This window comes from Mirounga angustirostris, unplaced genomic scaffold (genome assembly GCF_029215605.1).
Source record: "Mirounga angustirostris isolate CCGP_5_RB_7025 unplaced genomic scaffold, mMirAng1.0.hap1 SCAF_14, whole genome shotgun sequence".
Lineage (NCBI taxonomy): Eukaryota > Metazoa > Chordata > Mammalia > Carnivora > Phocidae > Mirounga > Mirounga angustirostris.
In genome coordinates, this window is record NW_026991722.1 from 874,355 (window position 1) to 896,329 (window position 21,975).

The following is a 21,975-nucleotide window of genomic DNA, read 5'->3' on the forward strand; positions in this document are numbered from 1 at the left end:
ATATGAGTAACTGGTTTAAGGTCATTATATCCCTTCTATTATTTTACAGTATAGAAATGCTTATTTAAAATTGGTTCAAAGACTGCTTCTTGATTTATAAATTAGAACTGAGTGTTTTAGGACATTCAAAGATGTTTGCTGATTTCCAGATTAGCGGATACAGCGGGTTCAGGCTGGCTCGACGGAGCCTGGCACTTTTGCAAGCAGTTCCCGTGCGGACGCCGATGAGCTTACCTGTGAGTATGGATTCCTGAGGTGGCTCTGGATCTCGTCCATTGTGTCTGCTCCATAAGACACGGTCCCCAGGTGCAGCCGCTTAAACACCATCTCGTTCTGGGTGAGGGTTCCTGCAACAAAGACCAGGTCACAGAGGAAAGCTCAACAGGACCAGGACTCCCCATCCCGTACACAGACATCCATGGGCCGAGCTCTCATACCTGGGTGCCCCTCGGCAGTGAGAATGCTCTGCTCTGTAATTCCAGCAGCTAGGAATGTCCTTCCCCACTGAGGACAAGTGTCCCTCCCAGATCCCTCCGGAAGAGCGTGCAGTAACGTGAAGGGCTCTAACTACCTGAAGAAAGTGTGGCCTCTGCCTTTCAGTTCAGATGCATTGTTTGGTACAAATAGAACTTCTGCCTGTTCTGAAAGAGACAGGCATGAAACTGGAAAACAGAGTCACTATCTTTGTAATTATACTCTAGAACACTGCCTGAGAAAGACATCAACTAGTCCCAAATTAGCGTGCCTACCAGTTTTTAAAAAAAACCCAATTTTGAAAAATTAAGTATTTGTCATTGAACAGAAACAGATGCATTTAACCCTTAGCACCGCTTGCATCGTGTGGAGCAAAAGAAAGGTCAGTGAGCAGGGAGGCACGTTCTCTTTAGCTGGGCTTCTGCCCGGTGAGCTGCCTGGAGGTGTTCACATCCCTCCAGATGGCCAGGGCTCACTCCTGGGGACGGCCAGTCCATGTAGGCCAGGCACTCACGTGTGCTTGAGCACGAGGAAGTGCTTCACTCCTGGTGTGTAAGGAAGGCAGTTAAGAGAGGAGCACACACAGGTCAATTTTATGAGATGTCTTGGGTCTGCCAAATACAGTGAAGTAACATTATGAAAGGCAGCGAGAGGTTAACGTTATTTCAAAAACGGTGAATTTTCATTAAAAGTGACACATAAATACACAATGTTACACATCTTCATGACTCTGAAAACCCCAAACATTGTGTATGTGTATCACTTAATATAAAAATGCACATACAATACACACGTATGATTTTTGCTTACTGGGTTTTCTAGAAGTAAAGCAACCTGAGGAAGCATGAACACCTGTGAGCACGTACGTCAGGTGCGGTAATGAAAAGTGCGGCCATGTAGTCTCCCCCGGGCTTTTCTGCACGCACCTCACAGCTCACAGAAGGACTACCCACTGACTGATATAATTATCAACGTGGATATGAACAATCCTAGCCCCAGTCAGTTAGAAGCTGGGCTTTCCACACGGCTACAAGACACCCATAAGATATTAACTAACTTTCTTTGGCACACGTGACGTGGAAGATATAATACAAAATGTTTTCGCATCTATCCATGACTCCATACACACTGGTGTTCAAGACAAAATAGTTCAGAACTCCCACTAGGACAGGAAGGCTACTTTAACATAAAGGAAAACCCATATTTCATGGACACTGTTTCAGAGACTGTTTTGATCAACCTTCTTACAAGAATGGATATAATACATACATTAGGGTCTCATAAACTTCAAAGAGCAGCTCTTCTCAGGGATGCTGATTAGTTTTAGAAATTTTGCTTTTTGCAAAATTCTATTTAGCCCTTTTAGTACCTCAATTAAATGGCACCTAAGTTTCCCGAAATCAAAATTATGTGAGAAGTACAGTTTAAAAGGGTTTTCTGGTTATGTCATCCTCATTAAGTAAAGCAGAATTAATTAAAATAGTAGTTTATATTAAAGAATGTAATTAAAAACAATTCAGCCTCCAAATGAAATAAGGAAGTTCTAGAAATTATTTACATCAAAGATTTGAGATGAAAACGATAGTTATCTATCATCAAAAGATAATGAAATTGTACATTAATTGCTATTAGAATAAGCACCAAGCTCCCTCTGTTACATATGCCCAAATGAGCAGTTCCCTGAAAAATTATTTAATATGTTATTTTAATAAAAAATGTTTTACTTATCAGATTGACATAATCAAAGAATTTCCTGTAGACACTTTTCCTGACATACACTGAATGTGAGGCTTCTAATCTACGGTGGGCTGTGGTAATGAGGCAGTTTATAAATACGACTACAATAAATAATACTTCTTTCAACCTTTTTATTACTAACAATTTTATACGTACGGCAAAAATAAGAATACTACACCTGCACAGTTCCTGCCAAGAATAAACTATTATTTCTTTAGGTTTGTAAACCAGTGAATGCAAGCGACCAAAGACCCTAAGTCCGGGGTCCCCTGCTCCGCTCACCAGCTCACACCGGCGGGATCCGCGGGGACGGCACTGGGGGTGCGTGCGCCCAGTTCACTCAGTGCGAAGACCCACCGCTTCACAGTGCTGTCGCTGTAACTGGATGGATCACTTCCGTAGCTCTTTTTTGTGAAAACTGAAGGCTAACTGACACACGCCATCTGTTTCAGGTGTACACAGCAGTGGGTCGCTATTTTTATACAAAACGCTCCCCATGGTAAGTGCAGTCGCCGTCTGTCACCGCGCAGCGTTCTACAGTATCACCAACCACACTCCCCAGGCTGTACTCTTCATCCCCGTGACTCATTTTATAACCGGAGGCTTGCGGCTCCCCACCCCCCTCCCCAGACCTCCCCTCTGGTAACCACCCATTTGTTCCCCATGTCTATGAGTCTGTTTCTCTTGCGTTTGGTTATTTAGATTCCACAACTCTGACTTTCTCGGACTCATTTCACTGAGCTCCATACCCTCTAGGTCCATCCTTTTTGTCAAAAATGGCAAGATTTCATTTTTATGGCTGAGTAACGTACGTCTCTACCACCTCTCCTGTATCCATTCGTCTATGGATGGATGCTTGCGAAGTGTCCAGATCTTGGCTATTGTAAATAATGCTGCTGCAAACATGGGGGTGGTGTGTATCTTTGTGAATTAGTGTTCATTTTCTTTGGATAAACACCCAGAAGTGCAATTGCTGGATCACATGGTGATTCCTTTTAACGTCTTGAGGAACCTCCATGCTGTTTTCCAGAGTGGCTGCACCAGCTTGCGTTCCCACCAGCCGTACCCGGCGGTTCCCCTCTGTCTGCATCCTCGCCAACACCTGTTGACTTTAGCCACTGTGACCTGTGTGAGGGAGATGTACCATCGTAGTTCTGATTTGTATTTCTCCCACGATTAGTGATGTTGAGCATCTTTTCATGTGTCTACAGGTATTCTTTGGAAAAATGTCTTTTCAGATCCTCTGCCTATTTTTAAACTGGGGTGTTTTAATTTTTTGATACTAAGTTGTCTAAGTTCTTCATATGTTTTTGGACATTAACCCCTTACAGGGTGGATGATTTGAAAATATCTGCTCCCATTCAATAGGTTCCTTTTTCATTTTGTTGATGGGTTTCCTTGGCTCTGGAGAGGCTTTTTAGTTTGATGAAATCCCATTTGATGTAATCCCGTTTGTTTATTTTAGCTTTTGCTGCCCTTCCCTGGAGAGACAGATCCAAATAAATGTTGATAAGGCCAATGTCAAAGAGATTACCGCCTGTGTTTTCCTCTAGAACTTCTATGGTTTCTGGTCTTCAGTTCTGTGTTCATCTTGTGTGGTGCAGGACAAAGGTCCAGTTTCGTTCTTCTGCACGCTGCTGTCCAGTTCTTCCAGCACTACGTACTGAGGAGACTGTCTACTCTTGCCCCTTTGTCCTACGTTAGTTGCCCATTTACGGGTGGGGTTTTTTCTGGGCTCTTGATTCTGTTCCCCTGGTCTGTGTGTGTGTTGTGCTGGGGCCACACTGTTAGGATTCTCTGGCTTTGCAGACGTTCTAGGGTCTAAGGCGTCACCATTCCCAGATCTCATAGCGCCCAGCTCCACCCACTCCTCCTCTAGGATGGTTGTTCTACCCTGTGGACGCACAGCCTTGGCCTCCCCTTCCGCCACCTGGCCCGCACGCCCCCTGACCAGCAGCACCTGCCCCTGCAGGAGCGCCACCTGAGCGCCTGAGTGCGGGCACTGCCGCCCCCCTGCCGCCCAACCCCCCACTGTGAAACACCGGCGGAGGCTGGCAGGGGGGTCCACAGGCGGGCAGGCGGAGTGCCCCACATGCCGCCCTCCATCATCCTCCCTGTCCTTTCTGCCAACGCTCAGACCTCCTCAAGCCAGCCACAGGGGTGTGGCGCGGGGCATCTCTCGCTGCTACGTGTACTCTGGGGCCCTCACCGCTCATCCCGACTTTCGAGCCTCGGGAATGGCTTCTGACCTCCTGACTGGTGCCACCTTCCTAGAGTAAGGACCCTTCATTCTCCCCTCCCTCAAACAGCACCAGCAACGTCCACCATCTACATGAAATGTCAGCTCCTTAGGATGGAAAGATCTCTTCACCATCCTTGCCAAACGTGCCCCTCGCACGTCAGCTTGCACGGCTTCTGCGCCCGCGTGGCTTTAAACACAGTCAACTCTCACATTCCCACCGCTTTCTAATAAACTTGGAATTCACTCATGCATTGGGCAAAAAACTCCTTTAAAGGCATCACTATGTGTTGGGTCTTTCGAGGCCGATGGGCCTGGGTGCGAGCCCTACTGGTCACCGTGCACTGAGGAACCTCTCACACCTCAGTGTGTCTGCAAATAAGGACATGACCATGGAGCTTGCACAGATGCGGCCAAGAGTAAATAAGATCGTGTACCAAGCGCCTGAGACACAAAGAGGTCACAAGAGTCCCTTTCCTCAGGAACCTCGTGATGCAGAGGAAGAGACAAGAGCACGAAACGAGTCTGCTCCCGAGCAGCACTGAGCCCACTGGGAACCACGTGCAGAGTCTGTGGCTGCTGGGGGAGGACAGTGGGGAGGGCTGCAGCACGGACACGTGTCCCGTGTGCTGTGGGCGCCTTGTGCTGTGCTTCGGGGGCCTGACTTCGTCCTGGGGACTCCCGCGGGGGTGACAGTGACTGGTCAGCGCGCAGTGATGACAGTAGGGGCCACAGTCCAGGAAGGTCTAGGGGAGGGAGGGGTGATGTGGCAGCTGGACACAGAGAGGAGGACACCAATCCGGAAGCTCAGGTGGCTGACCCTCCCGGGAATGGGGGAGAAGAAAGTAGGCAGAGCGAGGCTGAATCCGCTCAGGAAGCCGCAGATCTGAGGGGCCGGGGCTCCGCGGCTGGCTGGCTGGCTGGCGGGAGGCCTGGCAGAGCAGGACGCTGTCCTCTGGTGAAGGTGCCCCCGTCCCAAGTTCTCCAGACTGTGCCACGGGGCCCACCTTACTGCTCATTCAGAGCACGGGGCTCAGCCAGAAACCAGAGACACTTGGCGCGCCTCAAAGGTGCCAGAAGGACCCTCACCTCCACCTGCTGTGGAGGGCAGCGCGAGCACCTGTCCCCGCTTTCTATGTAAGTGAGCACGTTCAGAGAAGTGAAATGAACTGCTTGTGGTCAGGCTGTCAGTGACTTAGAGAGACAAGAAGTCAGATCCTCTGATTACGAGATCTGTATGTCTTCCACGTGCCCACCTGCCTCAGTCCGATGCTTGGTCACTGACCCATCACCAGATTTATGTGCTGTGCTCACATTCACTGAGGAAGATGAAAGCTTCGTTCGAAGACCAGATTCGGTTTAAGGTTATAATGCAGATTAGGAAAAAGAGCAGGTCAAATTATACTTTAGGAGAAAGGATCAGGCATTTCTAGAAAGAGAGTAATCTTTCCTAGAAAGATCTTTGGGGCCGTATTTGATGCATTTCAACAGGTTTTTAAACTGTCAAGAACAATCACAACATTTAATCCATTCGCATTAAAATAAACGTGACCACCACGGAATTCACTGTACTGCGGCCCCCCTCCTGGGAAGTCACACAGCTCCGATGGTGGGGATGAACACCTGACTGAGGAAGCCGCAGGTGTCTGGGACACAGGCCGCCGCACACACACCCTCGCAAGCAGCCGCTTCTGCCACACGTCTCCGTGGCCTGGGGCAAGGGCGGCCTTCTGAGCTCCAGCAGGCCTCTGTCGCGCGGGGCGGGTGATGGCAGGACTGCAGACCTTCCAGCGAGAGCACTGCAAGGACTGACGCTGAGCTCTGCAAAGCAGCATGTGTACAACAGCCCGTGGAGCTACTCCCCAAACATCCTCTCCCTTGATCCTGGCAGGAGCACAGACCGCAGCCAGGGCTGGGCCTCTAGCACCCTGCGCTTCACTGGGACCTGCCAGGCCCCTGAAATGCTAGACGATTACAGAATTAGAGCTCTCCAGTTTAAAAAATAGCAGCTACCAGGAACATCAACGATATGATAGGAAAAAGTAAGAAAAATATGCTTTTCATAAGGAACACTCTAGTTTAGAGAAAAAACTGCGACCTCCCAAGGAAATGTGTTATTCCTCCTAAACCTGGGCAGCACGCCTACCACGGGCCTTTCTCGTGTCTGCCAGCCTCCGAGTAAAGGCTGCTGGCTCCTCTCTGACTTCTCCTGCAGCAATTCGGATTCCCAGACAGCGGCACCGGGGGCTGCCCGCACCTCCGCCCGGCACCCCCACTGGCCGTCCTGACGCTGAGTGGCGCGGTATCAGGCCAGCGCCCGGCACTGCGCAGCGTGTCGGCGCCACGTCACCGTCACGTGTGGATCTGCGTGGCCAGCACGGCCATCAAGATGCAGAGGCGTCCCATCTGCACCAATAAGGTCCTCGCCTGCGTCCGTGGCCACATCCACGGCCTCACCCACCCCTAACCTGGCACGACCCATCAGTTCTTCACCCGCGCTGATTCTGTTCATGACAGCGGCCATGCAGGCTGCCTGCCCAGCAGATATGAAAGTCTGGCCCTTGGCCTTCTCGGACTCCGCGCTGGCCAGGGAGCTGGGTCATCTGTGGACGGCCACGAGAGGCTGGAAGTCTAGGGTCCCCACCTGGTCTTCGGAGACAGAGGGTGGGGCCTTTGCTGAGCACAAACGGACAGGAAACACTGCGCAACTTGCCACTGCACCAGGTGCTGACTCCTCCATCCGTCACATCATCCTGGGGCCACACACGCTGTGGTTTCTCCAACGGCTGGAATGGAAGCGTGAGCGTTCCCGTCTTCAGTCAGAGAGAGCAGCTCTTCTCGGCCTGTCTGTGCCCACTGGCATTCTGCATTGCTGGCTTCTCTAGGCCCCAGTCTGGGCACGAGGCGGAACACCAGGGAACGGACCGCTGGTCCTCCTGACGGGGCGAGCCTGCCTTCCTCCCTCCCCGCTCACGGTGTTCTTGTGTGCGCTGCATGCAGCACGTCAGGTGCGTGGCGTGCTCAGCAGGACGCACAGGGAGAAGAACATCCACTCCATCATTCTGGAATTGGAGGCCCTCATTTATTTTAAAAGTTGTAAATACTCGTTGTACCCTTTCACACCCTGGGGTCACCTAGTTTAGGTATATAACCTCTCCCAACTTTTCCACTGGTAGAGATCAGTATGCATTTATGAACTATTTTTTCACATGAGTACACACAGGGGTATTTTATGTTATTTTTAGGGGGTATACCATAAACCCGGTATGATATACCATGTTCTTTTGGATCATCCTCCCAAACACGGATACTCCAGTGGTTTAAAATTTTTTTGCTATCACCAAAGAATGCAGCTACAAAACCATTATTTATGTGGGGTAGATTCTTCAAGATGAGATTTCGGGGAGTACAATTTGAATCTACGTAGAGGGCCATGCCCGGGACCCACAGGTTCTACTGACCCGGATGCCTTCTGCCCACATGGGGTGCTCAGCAAGGCCGTTGACTGGCATTAGCTCATGATCACAGAACTGTTCAGAGGCACTCGCCCTAAATTACGTTCTTAAGATCTGACAGTTACACATTTACTTACCTAGTGATAAATTTACATTTATACTGGTCTCCTTATGTAAAAACCTATTAAATTCTACTATCCATATATACCTTGCAAATGCTCATGTTCTTAAGAAGTCTTGAGATTACACACTGTTGTAATAAAACATTATGGTTTTAAATGGACAGTTTTTCTTTGAAGATGGCATGTATTTTACATCAAGGCAGCAGAGCGGGTAGGACCTCCAACATGCCCGTGAGGTTAGGTCTCCTGCTCCATGGCCTTGGATCAACAGGATGGGGACACCGCGTTCAGGCTGGGCAGTGGCTCTGTGTCTAACTGTGCGCACCCCAGCAGACCCTGAGCACTGCTGCCCACTCACCACCTGGGAGTTTTTAAATCCTGACACCCAGGTCACAGCCCCTTATCACCTGGACCAGAGTGCCCGGGGAGAGAGCCGGTCTCTACACAAGACAATGGTGGTTCCACGCAAGGTCCGGAGTGTGGGAAAGGGAAGGACCAGCTTCAGAGAATTAACAGGAATGTAAACCCCACACTCCTGTGCCTCGGTGTTAAGACACCACACTTCCAGCAATCGGCCCCCTTCACTTTGATTCTTTCCCTTCACCATCGAATATGCTGTCACCTGCATCAGGGCCAAGACACCGAACAAAGCTCAGTGATGGCTGCTTGACCTCACTCCTTTCCAAACGCATTTCCATGATCACCTCAACCATACCATGTGTATGAGAACTACGTTTATTTCACGCTTGGTATCAGCGTATCCTTTTCCCACTCTCCACTCATCATGGAAAAAGGAATTGAGATGCATGATCGCCGCGGTTACCAAGGTGGCGCCACGATACTGCTGTCCAACAAGCACGTCCCCATGACCCAGCACGGGCGAGCCGTCCCAAGTCACAGCCAGCCTGTCTGGGAGAGGGTGTGGGCACGCCCAACTCACAAACCCAGACAGCGTGTGAATTGGGGCGGGGGCGAACACACGCTTACCCTGAGTTCACAGTCTGCACGACGTAAGGAATACAAAAAGTGCATCGAAGTAAGAAGTATGACGAAGAAACCCAGACCCCTTGGCTGCATCGGTACCACACGCAGCGGACAACCGGCCACTGGAAGAAACCTGCTATGACACTTCACCGAAGGCATGGGAAGGAACAAGGACGTGCGCACAGGGCACAGGTTGCAGTGCGTTCTCCGGCGCCTTCTCCAGGACCCGGGCTCACACTGGCCTCCCCAGCACCAGAGGTCTCCAAAGCAGTACTGCAGGAGACCTCCTCCTCACGCAGGGGGAGACGCTGACACATGGAGCACGGCACGCGCGGCCTCTGGCGTCTGTAAGCTCGTGCACCCGACGCTGGGGACGCCTCTGCTCTTCACGCACATGCTGACTCTGTCAGGTCATCAACCTCTGCTTCCCAACTGCAAAATTAGGAAGTAATTCTAAGGTTCATGGACTTAAATACAGTATTAAGTATAATTATTGAATGATAGTTTAGTTTTATCAAGGCAAAATATGCCTAAGCACCTGATTTAGCTACATCTTGTCCTTCATTAAGCTAACTGTAATATCACATATTTTAATGTCCCAAATGTTGGCGAGGATGCAGAGAAAGGGGAACCCTCCTACGCTGTTGGTGGGAATGCAAGCCGGTGCAGCCACTCTGGAAAACAGGATGGAGGTGCCTCAAAAAGTTGAAAATAGAGCTACCATACGATCCAGCAATTACACTACTGGGTATTCACCCCAAAGATACAGATGTAGAGATCCGAAGGGGTACGTGCACCCCGATGTTTATAGCAGCAAAGTCCACAATAGCCAAACCGTGGAAAGAGCCCAGATGTCCATCGATAGATGAATGGATAAAGAAGACGTGGTCCATATATACAATGGAATATTACTCAGCCATCAGAAAGGATGAATACCCACCATTTGCATCAATGTGGTTGGAACTAGAGGGCATTATGCTGAGCGAAATAAGTCAATCAGAGAAAGACAGTTATCATATGATCTCACTGATACGAGGAATTTAAGAAACAAGGCAGAGAATCATAGGGGAAGAGAGGGAAAAATCAAACAAGATGAAACCAGAGAGGGAGACAAACCACAAGACAAACCTCTTACCTCTAGGAAACAAGCTGAGGGTTGCTGGAGGGGAGCGGGGTGGGGGGATGGGCAGTAAGGAAGGCACGTGATGGAACGAGCACTGGGTGTGATATAAGACTGATGGATCACTGGCCTCTACCTCTGAAACTAGTATGTTATACGCTAATTGATTTTAATTATAAATAAATAAATAAATAAATAGGAAGGGGAGGTTTGGCAGAAATACGTAGGATGCTGCCACCAAAGGACAGAAACGTAAACAATTTCATTACTGTTTTTCAACCAGATGAAGAAGTTTTCTAGCTAGAGCCCAAGCCTGGAAAGCACTGCACAAAAAAGCAGAAGACGCTTTGTTACATAATACCCTCCTGTCCTGAAAACTGGCTCTGTTGGAAAAACCGTTGTTCTTTTTAATTTCCTGACTTTGCAAACTATCGTTACTTGTGGTACTTAACACGGATTTAGGAATATGCGAATATTTTTAAAAGCAAATGACAATGCGTTTAGAGAAAAGCCACGTGTCTCCCTGAACTGAGTTCTGGAGCCAGGCATGGACTTCTTAACGGCTGGCGGTCGACGCCACGAGGCAGCCTCGGAGCGCGAGCAGGAGGCCGTGCTGCGGCAGGAAACGCACCTGAGACACAAGGGGGTTGCGCGTGGGAGGCGCGGCTTACGGTTCTTGGGACACGCATCTCATCCTGCCCTCAGGTGTGAGCCCCTCTTCACCTCTACCTCGGTGGGCCGGAGAGCAGCAAGCGGAACGTGGGCGAGTGTGTGGAGAGGAGGGTCTACAGCTTCCACGCTCACGCAGCTTCCCTGGAGGGGCCGAGGAGGAGGTGGTCCCGCCAGGAGGCCCCGAGGACAACCAGGCGCCAGCACGCGTACGCTGCTCTGTATGGGAGCTGACCTCACGAGAGCAACGCTGACTTAGGAGGGCCTACTGCCAGACGCCCTACTGCGTGCAAACGCACCCGGGACAGCCCCGGGGCGTGTGTCGGGCACCGCTCTCGCTGTGCTGTGTGCACATCCGTGCATGTGCACATGCGTGTATGCGGGCTACCAACAGCAGGGAGAAAGCAAAACACGCAAGAAATTTCAACCACAAACGTGAGGAACGAGAAGTGCCAGGAACTGACTTTCGGGAATGTGTCTTCCGTCCCAACCCGTCTGCGTTTTTTAAGGGAAATGTCCAACATACCCCAAAGCGGACAGAATGGCGTCACGGAAAGCGGCGTACGGACGCCTCACGTCAGCAAGGACCACCACTGGGCCACGCTCCTGGGACCGCCACTTCCTGCCTGAGCGTGTCAGCTACCAACAAAAGAAGGGGCTCCTACAATACACGTAACCCCCGTGTTGTCACAGCAACAAACAGCAGTAGCTCCTCAGCATCAAATAACAAGGCCAGGCCTGGTTCCCGTCGGGTGTCTACGCTGTCTGCTTGAGTGCGGGTCCAGGTGAAGCCTCCTGAGCCCAAGCCACAGCCTTCTCTGCTCTCTCGTCCTTCCTGGTAAATGAACTTGCTCCGGCGTGTTGCCTGCGGTCTGGACTTGGTGCTGGCGGACCTCTGGGCTCCGCAGACACTCTGTGCGTAGGCAGAGCCCTCTGTCAGAGGCACGGCCGCCCGCCTCTTCCTGTGCCGATGATCAGGTCCTGCGCCCACGAACCCACCACGGCTTGAGGGTGGCACCTCTCGGAGTCACATGGCAGATGGCTTACTTAGAGCATCGTGCTCCCGAGGCTACTGAAGACGAGCATTCTGGCATTCCCAAATGCAATACTCCATGGGGACAGCAAGTATTTTCCAAAACCAAGGCACATCATGATCACTGCTCCAGTCACAGACTGTTTCTAGACAGCAAACCTGGAGCTGCAGAGTGACTGCTACTTTAATACATGGCTTCAGCTCACTGTCCTCTTCAGCCTGGTGACGGCATTTTAAGTTCTGAGATGAAAACTCCAACCATGTCGTTACGTTTGCTTCCTGCTGCCGTTTGGAGAACTCTCTAGAGTAATGCACAAAGACCCCTTGAAACTGTGGGAGGCCACAGAGTCCCCATAGACACATACAAGCACATGTTAAAAGAGTAAATATACTGTTGCATTTAAAAATTTAGTTTAAAATAATTAAAAGATAACATATCCAAATTTAAACTATTTCTTTCCTCTTTTGGGTTATGTCTACATTTATTTTTTATTTTATTTTTTGGGTTATGTTTATAAAGTTTTATATTAAGGTAGATACCTAGAAGTTCTTTATTCTGGTGCTTAATGGAGCCAAAGAGAATGAAATAGAACACAAATTTAGAGTAGTTTCTGAAAACTCAGCAGTTTAAAAAAATGATCATTTTAGGTTTTACATTTAGGTCTGCGATCCATCTTGAGCTAGTTTTTGTGTGTGGTGTGAGGTAGGGGTCCCCCTTCATTCTGCTGCACGTGGACGTCCTGCTCTCCCCACCTGTCTGTTGAAGGGGCTGGTCCTCCCCAGTGAGGATGGCGGCACCCCTGCTGGAATCCAGTCGGCCGGCAGTGTCAGGCTTTAGTTCCTCCCGGCACACCGCCTTGGCAGCCTTGCTGGAAGTCGTCCGAGTGTCCAGCTACGGACTGATGTCCGGACTCTGATGCCACTCCCTCGATCTCAAGGTCTGTCCTCACACCAGCACCGTCCTGTCTTGATTCCTGCAGCCTGGTGGCAGGCTCTGGGATGAGGAACTGTGGAGTCCTCCCACTTGCTCTTTTCCCAAGATTATTTACACCACTCTGGGCACCACCCCCTGCATTTCCACAGGAATTCTAAGATCAGCTTGTCAATTTCTGCAAAGAAGGCAGCTGGGATGTTGAGAGGGATCGTGTAGAATCTGTAAATCAATTTGGGGAATCCTATTGCCATCTCAACACTATAAAGTACTGATTTTATTTTTTTGATGCCATTGTAAACGGAATTGTGTTCTTAATTCTATTTTTGGATAGTTCGTTGTTAGTGTATAGAAATACAATTCATTTTTGTATATTCATCTTGTATCTTAAACCTTACTAAATTCATTATTGCTTCTAATAGATTTTAGGAGATTCCTTATGATTTTCTTTCTTTCTTTTTTTAAAGATTTTATTTATTTATTTGACAGAAAGAGACAGTGAGAGAGGGAACACAAGCAGGGGGAGTGGGAGCGGGAGAAGCAGGTTCCCCGCAGAGCAGGGAGCCCGATGCGGGGCTCGATTCCAGGACCCCGGGATCATGACCTGAGCCGAAGGCAGACGCTTAATGACTGAGCCACCCAGGCGCCCCCTCCTTATGATTTTTGGTATGAAGACCATGTCACACACAACTAGCTTCACTCCCCTTTATAGTATGGGTGCCTTTTTCTTCTTCTTGCCTACCCGCCCTGGCTAGAACCTTGCTCATAGCAGCATTGTTCCTAACAGAAACAGGAAAACCCGCACTAACGTCCTTCAACTGAGGCGGAAATGAAATGTGGTCTATCCACATGACAGAGTATCCCCCGCGATAGAAAGCAGTCAGGTACTGAGACATGCGACAATGCGGGTGAACCTGGAAAGTGTCCACTGAGCAAACGAAGCCAGACACAGAAGGCCACACGGTGTGCGCTTCCACTCCTGGGAGAAGTCCAGCACAGGCAGACCGGCTGAGGCATACAGTCGACCAGGGGTCACCGAGGGCTGAGCGAGGGCAGGGAAGCAAGGGGGCTGCTGCTGTGCACCAGGTGGCCTTGTGAAGGAGCTCGGACCGTACTGACAGCACACGGTGGCCGTGCCCAATGCTGGCACGACCTGCCCCGGTGGCCTGCCATCCGAGTCAAACGCTGCATCTGGTACCATCGTCCTAGTTGCTAGTAAATCACGTCTTACGGAGGTTATAACAGAATATTCAAACAAATGACTATCATTTCATCAAATAAACGATGAAATTTTTGGCTCAGTTATTTTGCCATTTGAATGAATGCATCTGCATCTTGCTGGGTGAGAGACACTGGGGTATGCATGCAGACGCTCCTTTATGTAGGGGTGCATATCATCTCCTAACATACTAAGATGAATCCTGGAAGGATCTTTTTAACTTTCAATGATGTTTCTACTTCATAGCAGACCCTGTAAAACGCTGAGCAGGAAAGTCAGGGTGAGTTTGAGACTTTCTACACCCTCTTGTACAGCAGGGGTGTCTAAGGTTAAACCAGTTACTGAAAGAGTCAGCAACGCAAAACTGCTTTTCAAATCTTAAACGGTTTTCATGATTTCAATCAACTGATAGGTCGTACAATTTTTGTCATCTTAATACAACTGTTAGTATGTCCCAAGTCTGAAGCTTCGTGATAGGGATGGGCTGACTCAGGCGGGCAGATGCCACCAGAAGGCTTCCCCGTGACCTGGCCGTTAGGAGAGCGCCAGGGACGGAAAACGTCTTTGGACAAAAGGCATGTTTGTGAATCCCGAAGAAGGAAAACACTGTAGCTCCTTAATAAGGTAGAGTGCTCTGGAGGATGAGCAGCAAAGCAGGTAGAGGGGAACTTAACTTCTAAGGACAAAGTCCTGCAGGCACATGTCTCAGGGCGGCGATGGAGATTCACAGGCAGGCAGAGGACACATTGCTGGAGACGCAGCTGCAAAGCGTTCTGACCCAGTGTTCCCGGCGGGTGGCGCGGCCGCACCGCAGCTTGTGCGTGGGGCAGCCAGGGCGTGGCAACTGCACAGAAACAAAGGGAAGTCTGCCCGTGGCACACGGGGACAGGCCACCCACCCAGCCCCACAGACTTCCAGCGCAGGAGCCAGGTCGTAAGCAATGATCACGTGGGATCAACGGTGACGTGAACACAGAGCTACTCACACTTTACAACGAAGCAACGGGGGACGGAAACACAACTTCTAACACCCTGCGGCCTGTGGCCATATTCTCTGTTAATTTGTATTTGCTGTAAGTGACGCTTTCTCAGAAGGCCGCGGTTCCCAGTACGACAGGCCTCTGGCTCAACCACTGCCCGCGTCAAGCGCCTCGCCTGGGGTGAAGAGCCCAGCACACGCAAGTGCGCGCACCGGTCACGCACCACGCCAGCCAGCCCTGCCCAGACCCTGTGCCGGCACCAGGGACCCCACTGTCGCCCGCAGGCTGCAGCGCCTGCGCCCGGCCCCAGCTTACGGGACACGACGCCCAGCTCCAGGTCTCCCCAGCGAGGCGCGCACGCCATGGTCTGCTGCCCCTGCCACCGCGGACACAGCACTTCCCGTTGCAGAGGATGCGGCCTTGGGAGCTGACGCGAGCCGCGTGCAAACCGCACGGCCAACGGCCTGTTGTCTCGGGGCGCGCTTTGGGAATGCTGTCGTGTACCAGAGCACGAAGATTCCCAGCAAAGGAATTTGCGGCTTGCCGTACCAGGCTGCGCCCGGCGCCAAGGCTACGACTGACGAGCTCCCTGCACACCGTCTCTGAGCAGGGGCTCCGTCAGGAGCAGCCGGCGCAGGCACGGAGGCCCCCCGGCGGGCTCGGTGCGGACGACCTGCCCTGGCGTGCCAGCGCCGTCTGCTCACGTGTCATGGCACGGCCACCACTTCTGGTCGGTGTCAACACGCTCTGCACCCTGGCAGCTAACAGATGTCTGCTCTTGTCGAATGAACTGCTTCATGTTTCATGCACTGCTGGCCACACGCGTCACTATGGCAACATCATTAATTTCAGATCTTACCGAAACGTGCACCCCAATCAGACCTAATTACACCACACTGCTTTCTTGTCCACAAGAAGGAAACTGTAACGCACTCGCGGGACACCTCATTCTCTGTTCTGCTGGGGCAAACGAGAGGCCGCGTGATGGACGCTTCTTGTCAGAAAGCATACTGATGAGGCACAAGCCCGATCACAATCGCGCCAGGGACTGCCTTACGGTCATGTCAGCAGCGAAAGGCTCCTCACACAACAGCTCATTCGGTTAAGCAGATGATGTCTGCAAACGGTCTTACACCCTGAGTTCTCCACCCTCTACCAAACCACCCCCCCCATCAGACCCTCCGTGATGGTGGTGCCCACCGCTGGGCCCCGGCCAACTGCAGAGGACCTGAATCACTCACACGACGAGAGTAACACAACACAGAGCGCAGTTACTTCAGTCCCTGCCGGACGACGCTTCCCAGTAACACCAGATACACAGCTGCGCAGGACCCCCGGCAGGGCAGGGGAGCGCGAGCACGAGCCACGCAGCCCTCCTGGCAGACAACACAGGGCTCTGCTCGGAGGGTGGGGTCTGCCCGAGGCCGCACGCTGCCCAGAGGTGAGGGCCTAACCCCGGTGTGCCGGCGGCCTCCACCTGTGCGAGAAGCTGGTTTTTACAGAGTCGAAGTGGGGACAGCGCTAAGTCCTACTATGTGCTGGCACTGTTGTGGCAATTACACAGCTCGTCCTTGATGTCCTTCACCTGCAATCTGGTCCGTGTGGCCTTTAGAAGCGGCCAAGGCAACACTCCCTCCTGAGTGCCCTTGGGGAGGAGGACCCGTGAAGGGCAAGGGCCCGTGGCCCCGGGGCGAGGACAGGCACAGGGCTGGCACAGCGCGTGGCTCGCCGGACGTGCCGTGGGTGGCGTTCACCTCGTGATTACGCAGAAAGGGTCTGAAAAAGCTCAAGACCAAAAATTTTTAAAAACACTAAAAATGTTTAAGACTCCATGCAGCTCCAACACTAGGAAGCGATGACAGGGGATCCCTTCAGTGACTTCTGGCACAAAAAGGCCTTTTGGAAAATGAAATGTGTAAGATTTTCTCTCGTTCACATATTTTATATAATATTCTGTAATTCTTTTTAAATCTCAGAAGCCCAGATTATTTACCTTTGCTTTGTCAAAGCAGCAGAGTGAGACATGGGGAAAATGGGGTTTCACTTTATGACTCTGGGCAAAACCACTCATCCTTAACCTGGATGGAACTCAGAATTCAAAGACAAACGGAGGAGCTATGAAGAAACAGAATGATGACCCCATCACCATTTAAAATGCATAATAAAAAGTTGGATTTTAAGAAGAAATGATTTCACAAAATCCTTCTTCCCTTGCTGATATCGCACATCCAGAGACACAGGGAGAGGAGAGAGAACCAGTTACTCCTCAAGCATACTGTGAGCTGACTTAGGCTTCCTGTTTGTGAACTGACATGAAATAACAGGTACCACACTTAGGCGTGTTACATGCAGATTTAAGGGGCCACGAAAGCAGGTGGGGTGCAGACAGGACGGCCCAGACTGCACCTGCTCCCCGGATAAGCACGCCCCACGCCTAGAACACAGGGCAGGAGGCGAGCACAGGCCTCTGAGAGGGGAAGGCCCCAGATCTTTTTTTTTTTTTTTTAAAGATTTTATTTATTTATTTGAGAGAGAGAATGAGAGACAGAGAGCATGAGAGGGAGGAGGGCCAGAGGGAGAAGCAGCCTCCCCGCCGAGCAGGGAGCCCGATGCAGGACTTGATCCCGGGACTCCAGGATCACGACCTGAGCCGAAGGCAGTCGCTTAACCAACTGAGCCACCCAGGTGCCCCAAGCCCCAGACCTTTCTTGGTTCAACATTAAACTGTGACACCGTCATTGCTTGTTAGCATTCAACTGCAAACACTCCACGATTTATGCATTGTACTGATAATCGCTTCTGTTACGTTCAGTCTGGTTTTGTTGTCCAAGATGATGCCATGAACATTCCTGGGCTTGTCTCCTGCTGCGCGTGCGCACGTGTCTCCTTGGGGAACAGGAGCCAGAGGGGCACCGCGGTGCGGAGGCTGCTGGGGCTCGTCCGTCGGGACAGAGCGGTGGCCGCCAGGTAACGCCCCCACCAACGGTGCAGACAAGGTCCTGGGGCAGCGTGCGCCTCAGACAGGTCGGACTTGTCCACGCGGGGTGCGGCACTGAGACGCCCACCCTCTCACTTAGCTCCTGCTCAGGTCTTCAAACTTACATCCATGCAGGCTTTACACATGTTCTGCTTGGATTTATTTCTAATTACTTTATACATTTTGCTGCTATTCTAATTGGCCTTTTTGGAATTAAATGCCCCCACTGTTGCTGGCATGTGGAAACGTAGTTTAATTCTGACACTGAATTTACAGGTGTGACTAAGCCCTTCTGTAATCCGGCACCCTTTCCTCAGGGCTCCGTTGGGCTTCTCTGTGAACACGCACAGATCTGTGCACTTGGGGCCCAGCGTGCCTGTTTGTGCAGGACTCCGAGTGCACGCCGCTGTTCCTGGTTTCCGACTGCATTTATGCACAAGGTCCAGGCTGCTGAGTGCAGGGCTGAGTACAGCTGGGTTTCTTCCGCCGCCGGTGGGCAGCCTGACGGCCTCCTGTGCCGCCCCCACAGACCTGTGTGCTGTAAACTCACCGATTCTCCAGGACCCTCTTCTGTGGGGTCCCTTCAGGAACCATTTTGAGTTTGGGTTTGCTTCACTCCAGCTTCTCCATCAAAATAATCCCACCTGCCTCCGAGAAATAACTCAACCTCTGTGCAGGCATGCCTGTGTGTCCCCCACACTGAGATTTATTCTCTGAATCTTTCCCTGTCGGCTCAATGAGGTTGGGAAGGGAGAAATCTGAAGGCATTTCGCAGCCTACCTTCTTGAGTCTGAGCCCCTCATTACTTTGGGGTTCTTCGGACTTACGAGCATCACCTGACGGGACAGCCCCCGACATGCCACAAGGACCAACGTGACCACAACCAAATGCTGCTGGGGCGCCCGGCTGGCTCAGTCGGGAGTGTGTGACGCCTGATCTCGGGGTTGCGGGTTTGAGCCCCACGCTGGGGATAGAGGTTACTTAAATAAAAACAAAAAAACCCACTTTAAATTAGAAAACAAAACAAAACGACATGCCACAGGCAAACGGATTTTGACTGAACTGCAGTAAACCTATCACTTCATCGTGAAGGCAGGCTCTACTCAATCCCTCATCTTCGCGCTGGGGGCCTTGCGCTGGAGACCACAGTCTGTCCCTTCACTGGTTTACGTCTTCCTTCACGGTTCTCTGTAAGGTCTGATCATCCTCACGCACGTCCTTCACTCCCGTCTATGCCCATGCGTTTCACACGCGCTCGCGCTACCACGAGCGGGGCCTTCACTCTTCGGTCTGCTTGACACGCAGGGAGCTATTTTATTATTCTGACCTGTGACCTGACGCTTCATTGGTTCTTACTCTTAGCAGTTGATTCCCTTGGTTCATTATTTCATCTACAAATATTTGCTCCATCTTTCAGGCGTAGAGCTTATTTCTAGTTCTTGTCTTACTGCAACGGCCAGAATGAAACATGTGAAGTAACAGGGTTGTTAGATTTCTCTTTCTTTTTCCTGACTATGGTGAAGTTTTTTCTAGTATTTTATTAAAAATAATGCTGAATTTTATTTGAGACATATTTTATCATGTTATACAAGTATTCTTAGTTCTAGTTCACCAAGAATTACTAGGAAATATTTTTTGAGACTTACTTATTTTAAAGAGAGAGCATATGTGACTGAGGGGAGAGGCAGAGGGAGGGAGAATCTCAAGCAGATTCCCCCGCTGAGCACAGAGCCCAACGCGGGGCTTGATCTCACGACCCTGAGATCATGACCTGAGCTGAAATCAAGAGTCAACGCTCAAGGGACTGAGCCGCCAGGCGCCCCAAGAATTACCAGGAATTTAAACTATGAGTGAAGAAATCAGGGAGGGATTTAACCTGTTGCTAGGATTTTCACTGGATTCAGTTTATCTTTTATTTATCATATTAAGGATTGACAAGGATTCTTTGATGAAACAAAAGAAAAATGAAATAAGGGCAAATAAAATTCGGAGCAGGGACCTGAGGGTGGGATAGTCACTCATAGGCTCTTCAGGAGAACATTACTGTTAAAATACCAAACCCACACACGTCTTGTTACATTCTTCCAACAGTTCACAAGTATCATCCTGTAATAAACAGGCAAGCAGTATTTCCTCTCCAGAAGCCGCAGCTAGTAAAACAAAGAACGGTACGGCAGCAGAGACTCAAAAATATATAAACGTGTCATTTAAATCTCTAAGGATTTAACATTTTGCTAATTCTAATGATACCGTGTTTATTCGAAGGTGAAGGTTAGTTGGGTGCGAGTGTTCAGTGGAGTGTGGAAAATCCCAAATTTGAATGACTTCCATACGCCGCTACACACGCACGCACCAGGTCGCCCTGCACTGGATGCCGGCGAGCGCACACAAAGGCAAACACGAACCAGGAGCAGTACCTGTTTTGTCCGTCAGCAAGTACACCAGGCGCCCCAGGCCCTCTGGGATGGTGCTGGTCCGCACGACCGTGCCGGGGATGCTCTCGTCCTTCATGATCATCCATCCGTACGCAGCTTTGCCCATGTCCAAGTTCACACGCAAACTGCCAAACAAAACCGGTTCATCACAGTCGTTAGTTGGGTCCAAACCCACACAATACGTTCAAACTCATGTTTTCCATACAGACATATTATCTTTAATCTCACGTGAACTAAGTAGGTAACACCGTATTTCAGACTTTAAAATAAATGAATTTGTTGACACTTAAGCCAACAAACCTTTTTAGGTCCCTTATCATGTTTGTAGGCGATGGTAAACAGGCTCCTCACCCTGGTCCTCCAGCGGAGCGTGCAGAGGCAGATGCGGGAGGAGAAGGTGGATGTGCGTTAAGTACCCCCGCTCAGACACAAAGGAGAGATGGTGCGTGTGTAAGGAGATCAGGCAGCATCCCACTCGGAACAGATATTCGAAATGCACCATAACCTTCACCCGCTCATTTTACAAGAACAAACAGGATGCTTTCCTGGGACGATGACTGCCAGACCAAACACATCCTGGGAGGACTGGGCCCCTCAGAACACCAGGCTTCCGAGCCAGGGCAGGGACCTCCCTGAGGCCCGGGACGGTGGTGTGGCCTGAGCAGAAGCACCGTGGGGGAGAGCGGCAGGAGGTGGGATCAGGCGTGGCGGGGGCCAGACCATGGTGCAGATCGTGGGTTTCACAGTCAGGGAGATGGACAAAGGGCTCTTCTGTGACCTCAGCGGCACTCAACTCCCTGCGGGGCTCACTGACACACTCACTCTGCTCCCACCTTCACACGTACCCAGCTTTGCTCTCGTTCACATTCAGACTCAAGACCATTCAGATATGCTTCCAATTCTAGAAAAAAATCTGTGCCTGATTTGATTTGGTCAAGAAAATAGCAGATGTGGGGCGCCTGGGTGGCTCAGTCGTTAGAGGTCTGCCTTCAGCTCAGGTCATGATACCAGGGTCCTGGGATCGAGTCCCACATCGGGCTCCCTGCTCCGCGGGAAGCCTGCTTCTCCCTCTCCCACTCCCCCAGCTTGTGTTCCCTCTCTTGCTGTGTCTCTGTCAAATAAATAAATAAAATCTTTAAAAAAAAAAAGAAAATAGCAGATGTGATATGTGATACAGCTACACAATGTGGGGAAGCTGCTGGCAGTCACTCATTATGACCAACATGGCAATTCATACAGATCTACCTACTAAGAAACGCACTCTTGAGAAGCAACATGGAGGACTCAGTCAGTGGAGAGAGTCCAGTCTGTAGGTAAGTTAAAGAAAATTAAAATAATCATAATGAGCTATTTGTCCATAAAGCTCATATCTTAAAAATCCTAAGAACTCTGCTGGTCAGAAAGAAGAGTTTTAATTGACAAGTACACAGACTTCCACAGGCAGGCAGGAAGTTTTCAAGAGTTCACGGGGTGCTGCTGGGCTTGGGGAGCAGTGGGAGCCCAAGGAGCACCTTCTGGGTTCATCCGCGCTGCTCTCTTCAAATCATGAACGGTAAGAATTTGTTATTTCACGAAATACTGAGTCACAGATAAACGCCAGG

At 50.6% G+C, this 21,975-nt stretch overlaps 1 protein-coding gene across 23 annotated transcripts in view; it reads right to left on the reverse strand.

The window, feature by feature from the left end:
• The window catches only part of ATP9B (ATPase phospholipid transporting 9B (putative)), a 249,713-nt gene that overhangs the window by 52,148 nt on the left and 175,590 nt on the right, over positions 1-21,975 (reverse strand). For all 23 annotated transcript variants that reach the window (XR_010407147.1, XR_010407148.1, XM_064577568.1 and 20 more), the window contains 2 exons: positions 20,357-20,499; positions 235-347 (listed from right to left, as the gene is read on the reverse strand). Coding sequence is in view for 21 of the 23 variants with exons in the window: in XM_064577568.1 (XP_064433638.1) it covers positions 235-347; positions 20,357-20,499 (256 nt within the window). In the remaining 2 variants the exon portion in view is untranslated. The remainder of the gene's footprint in view (positions 1-234; positions 348-20,356; positions 20,500-21,975) is intronic.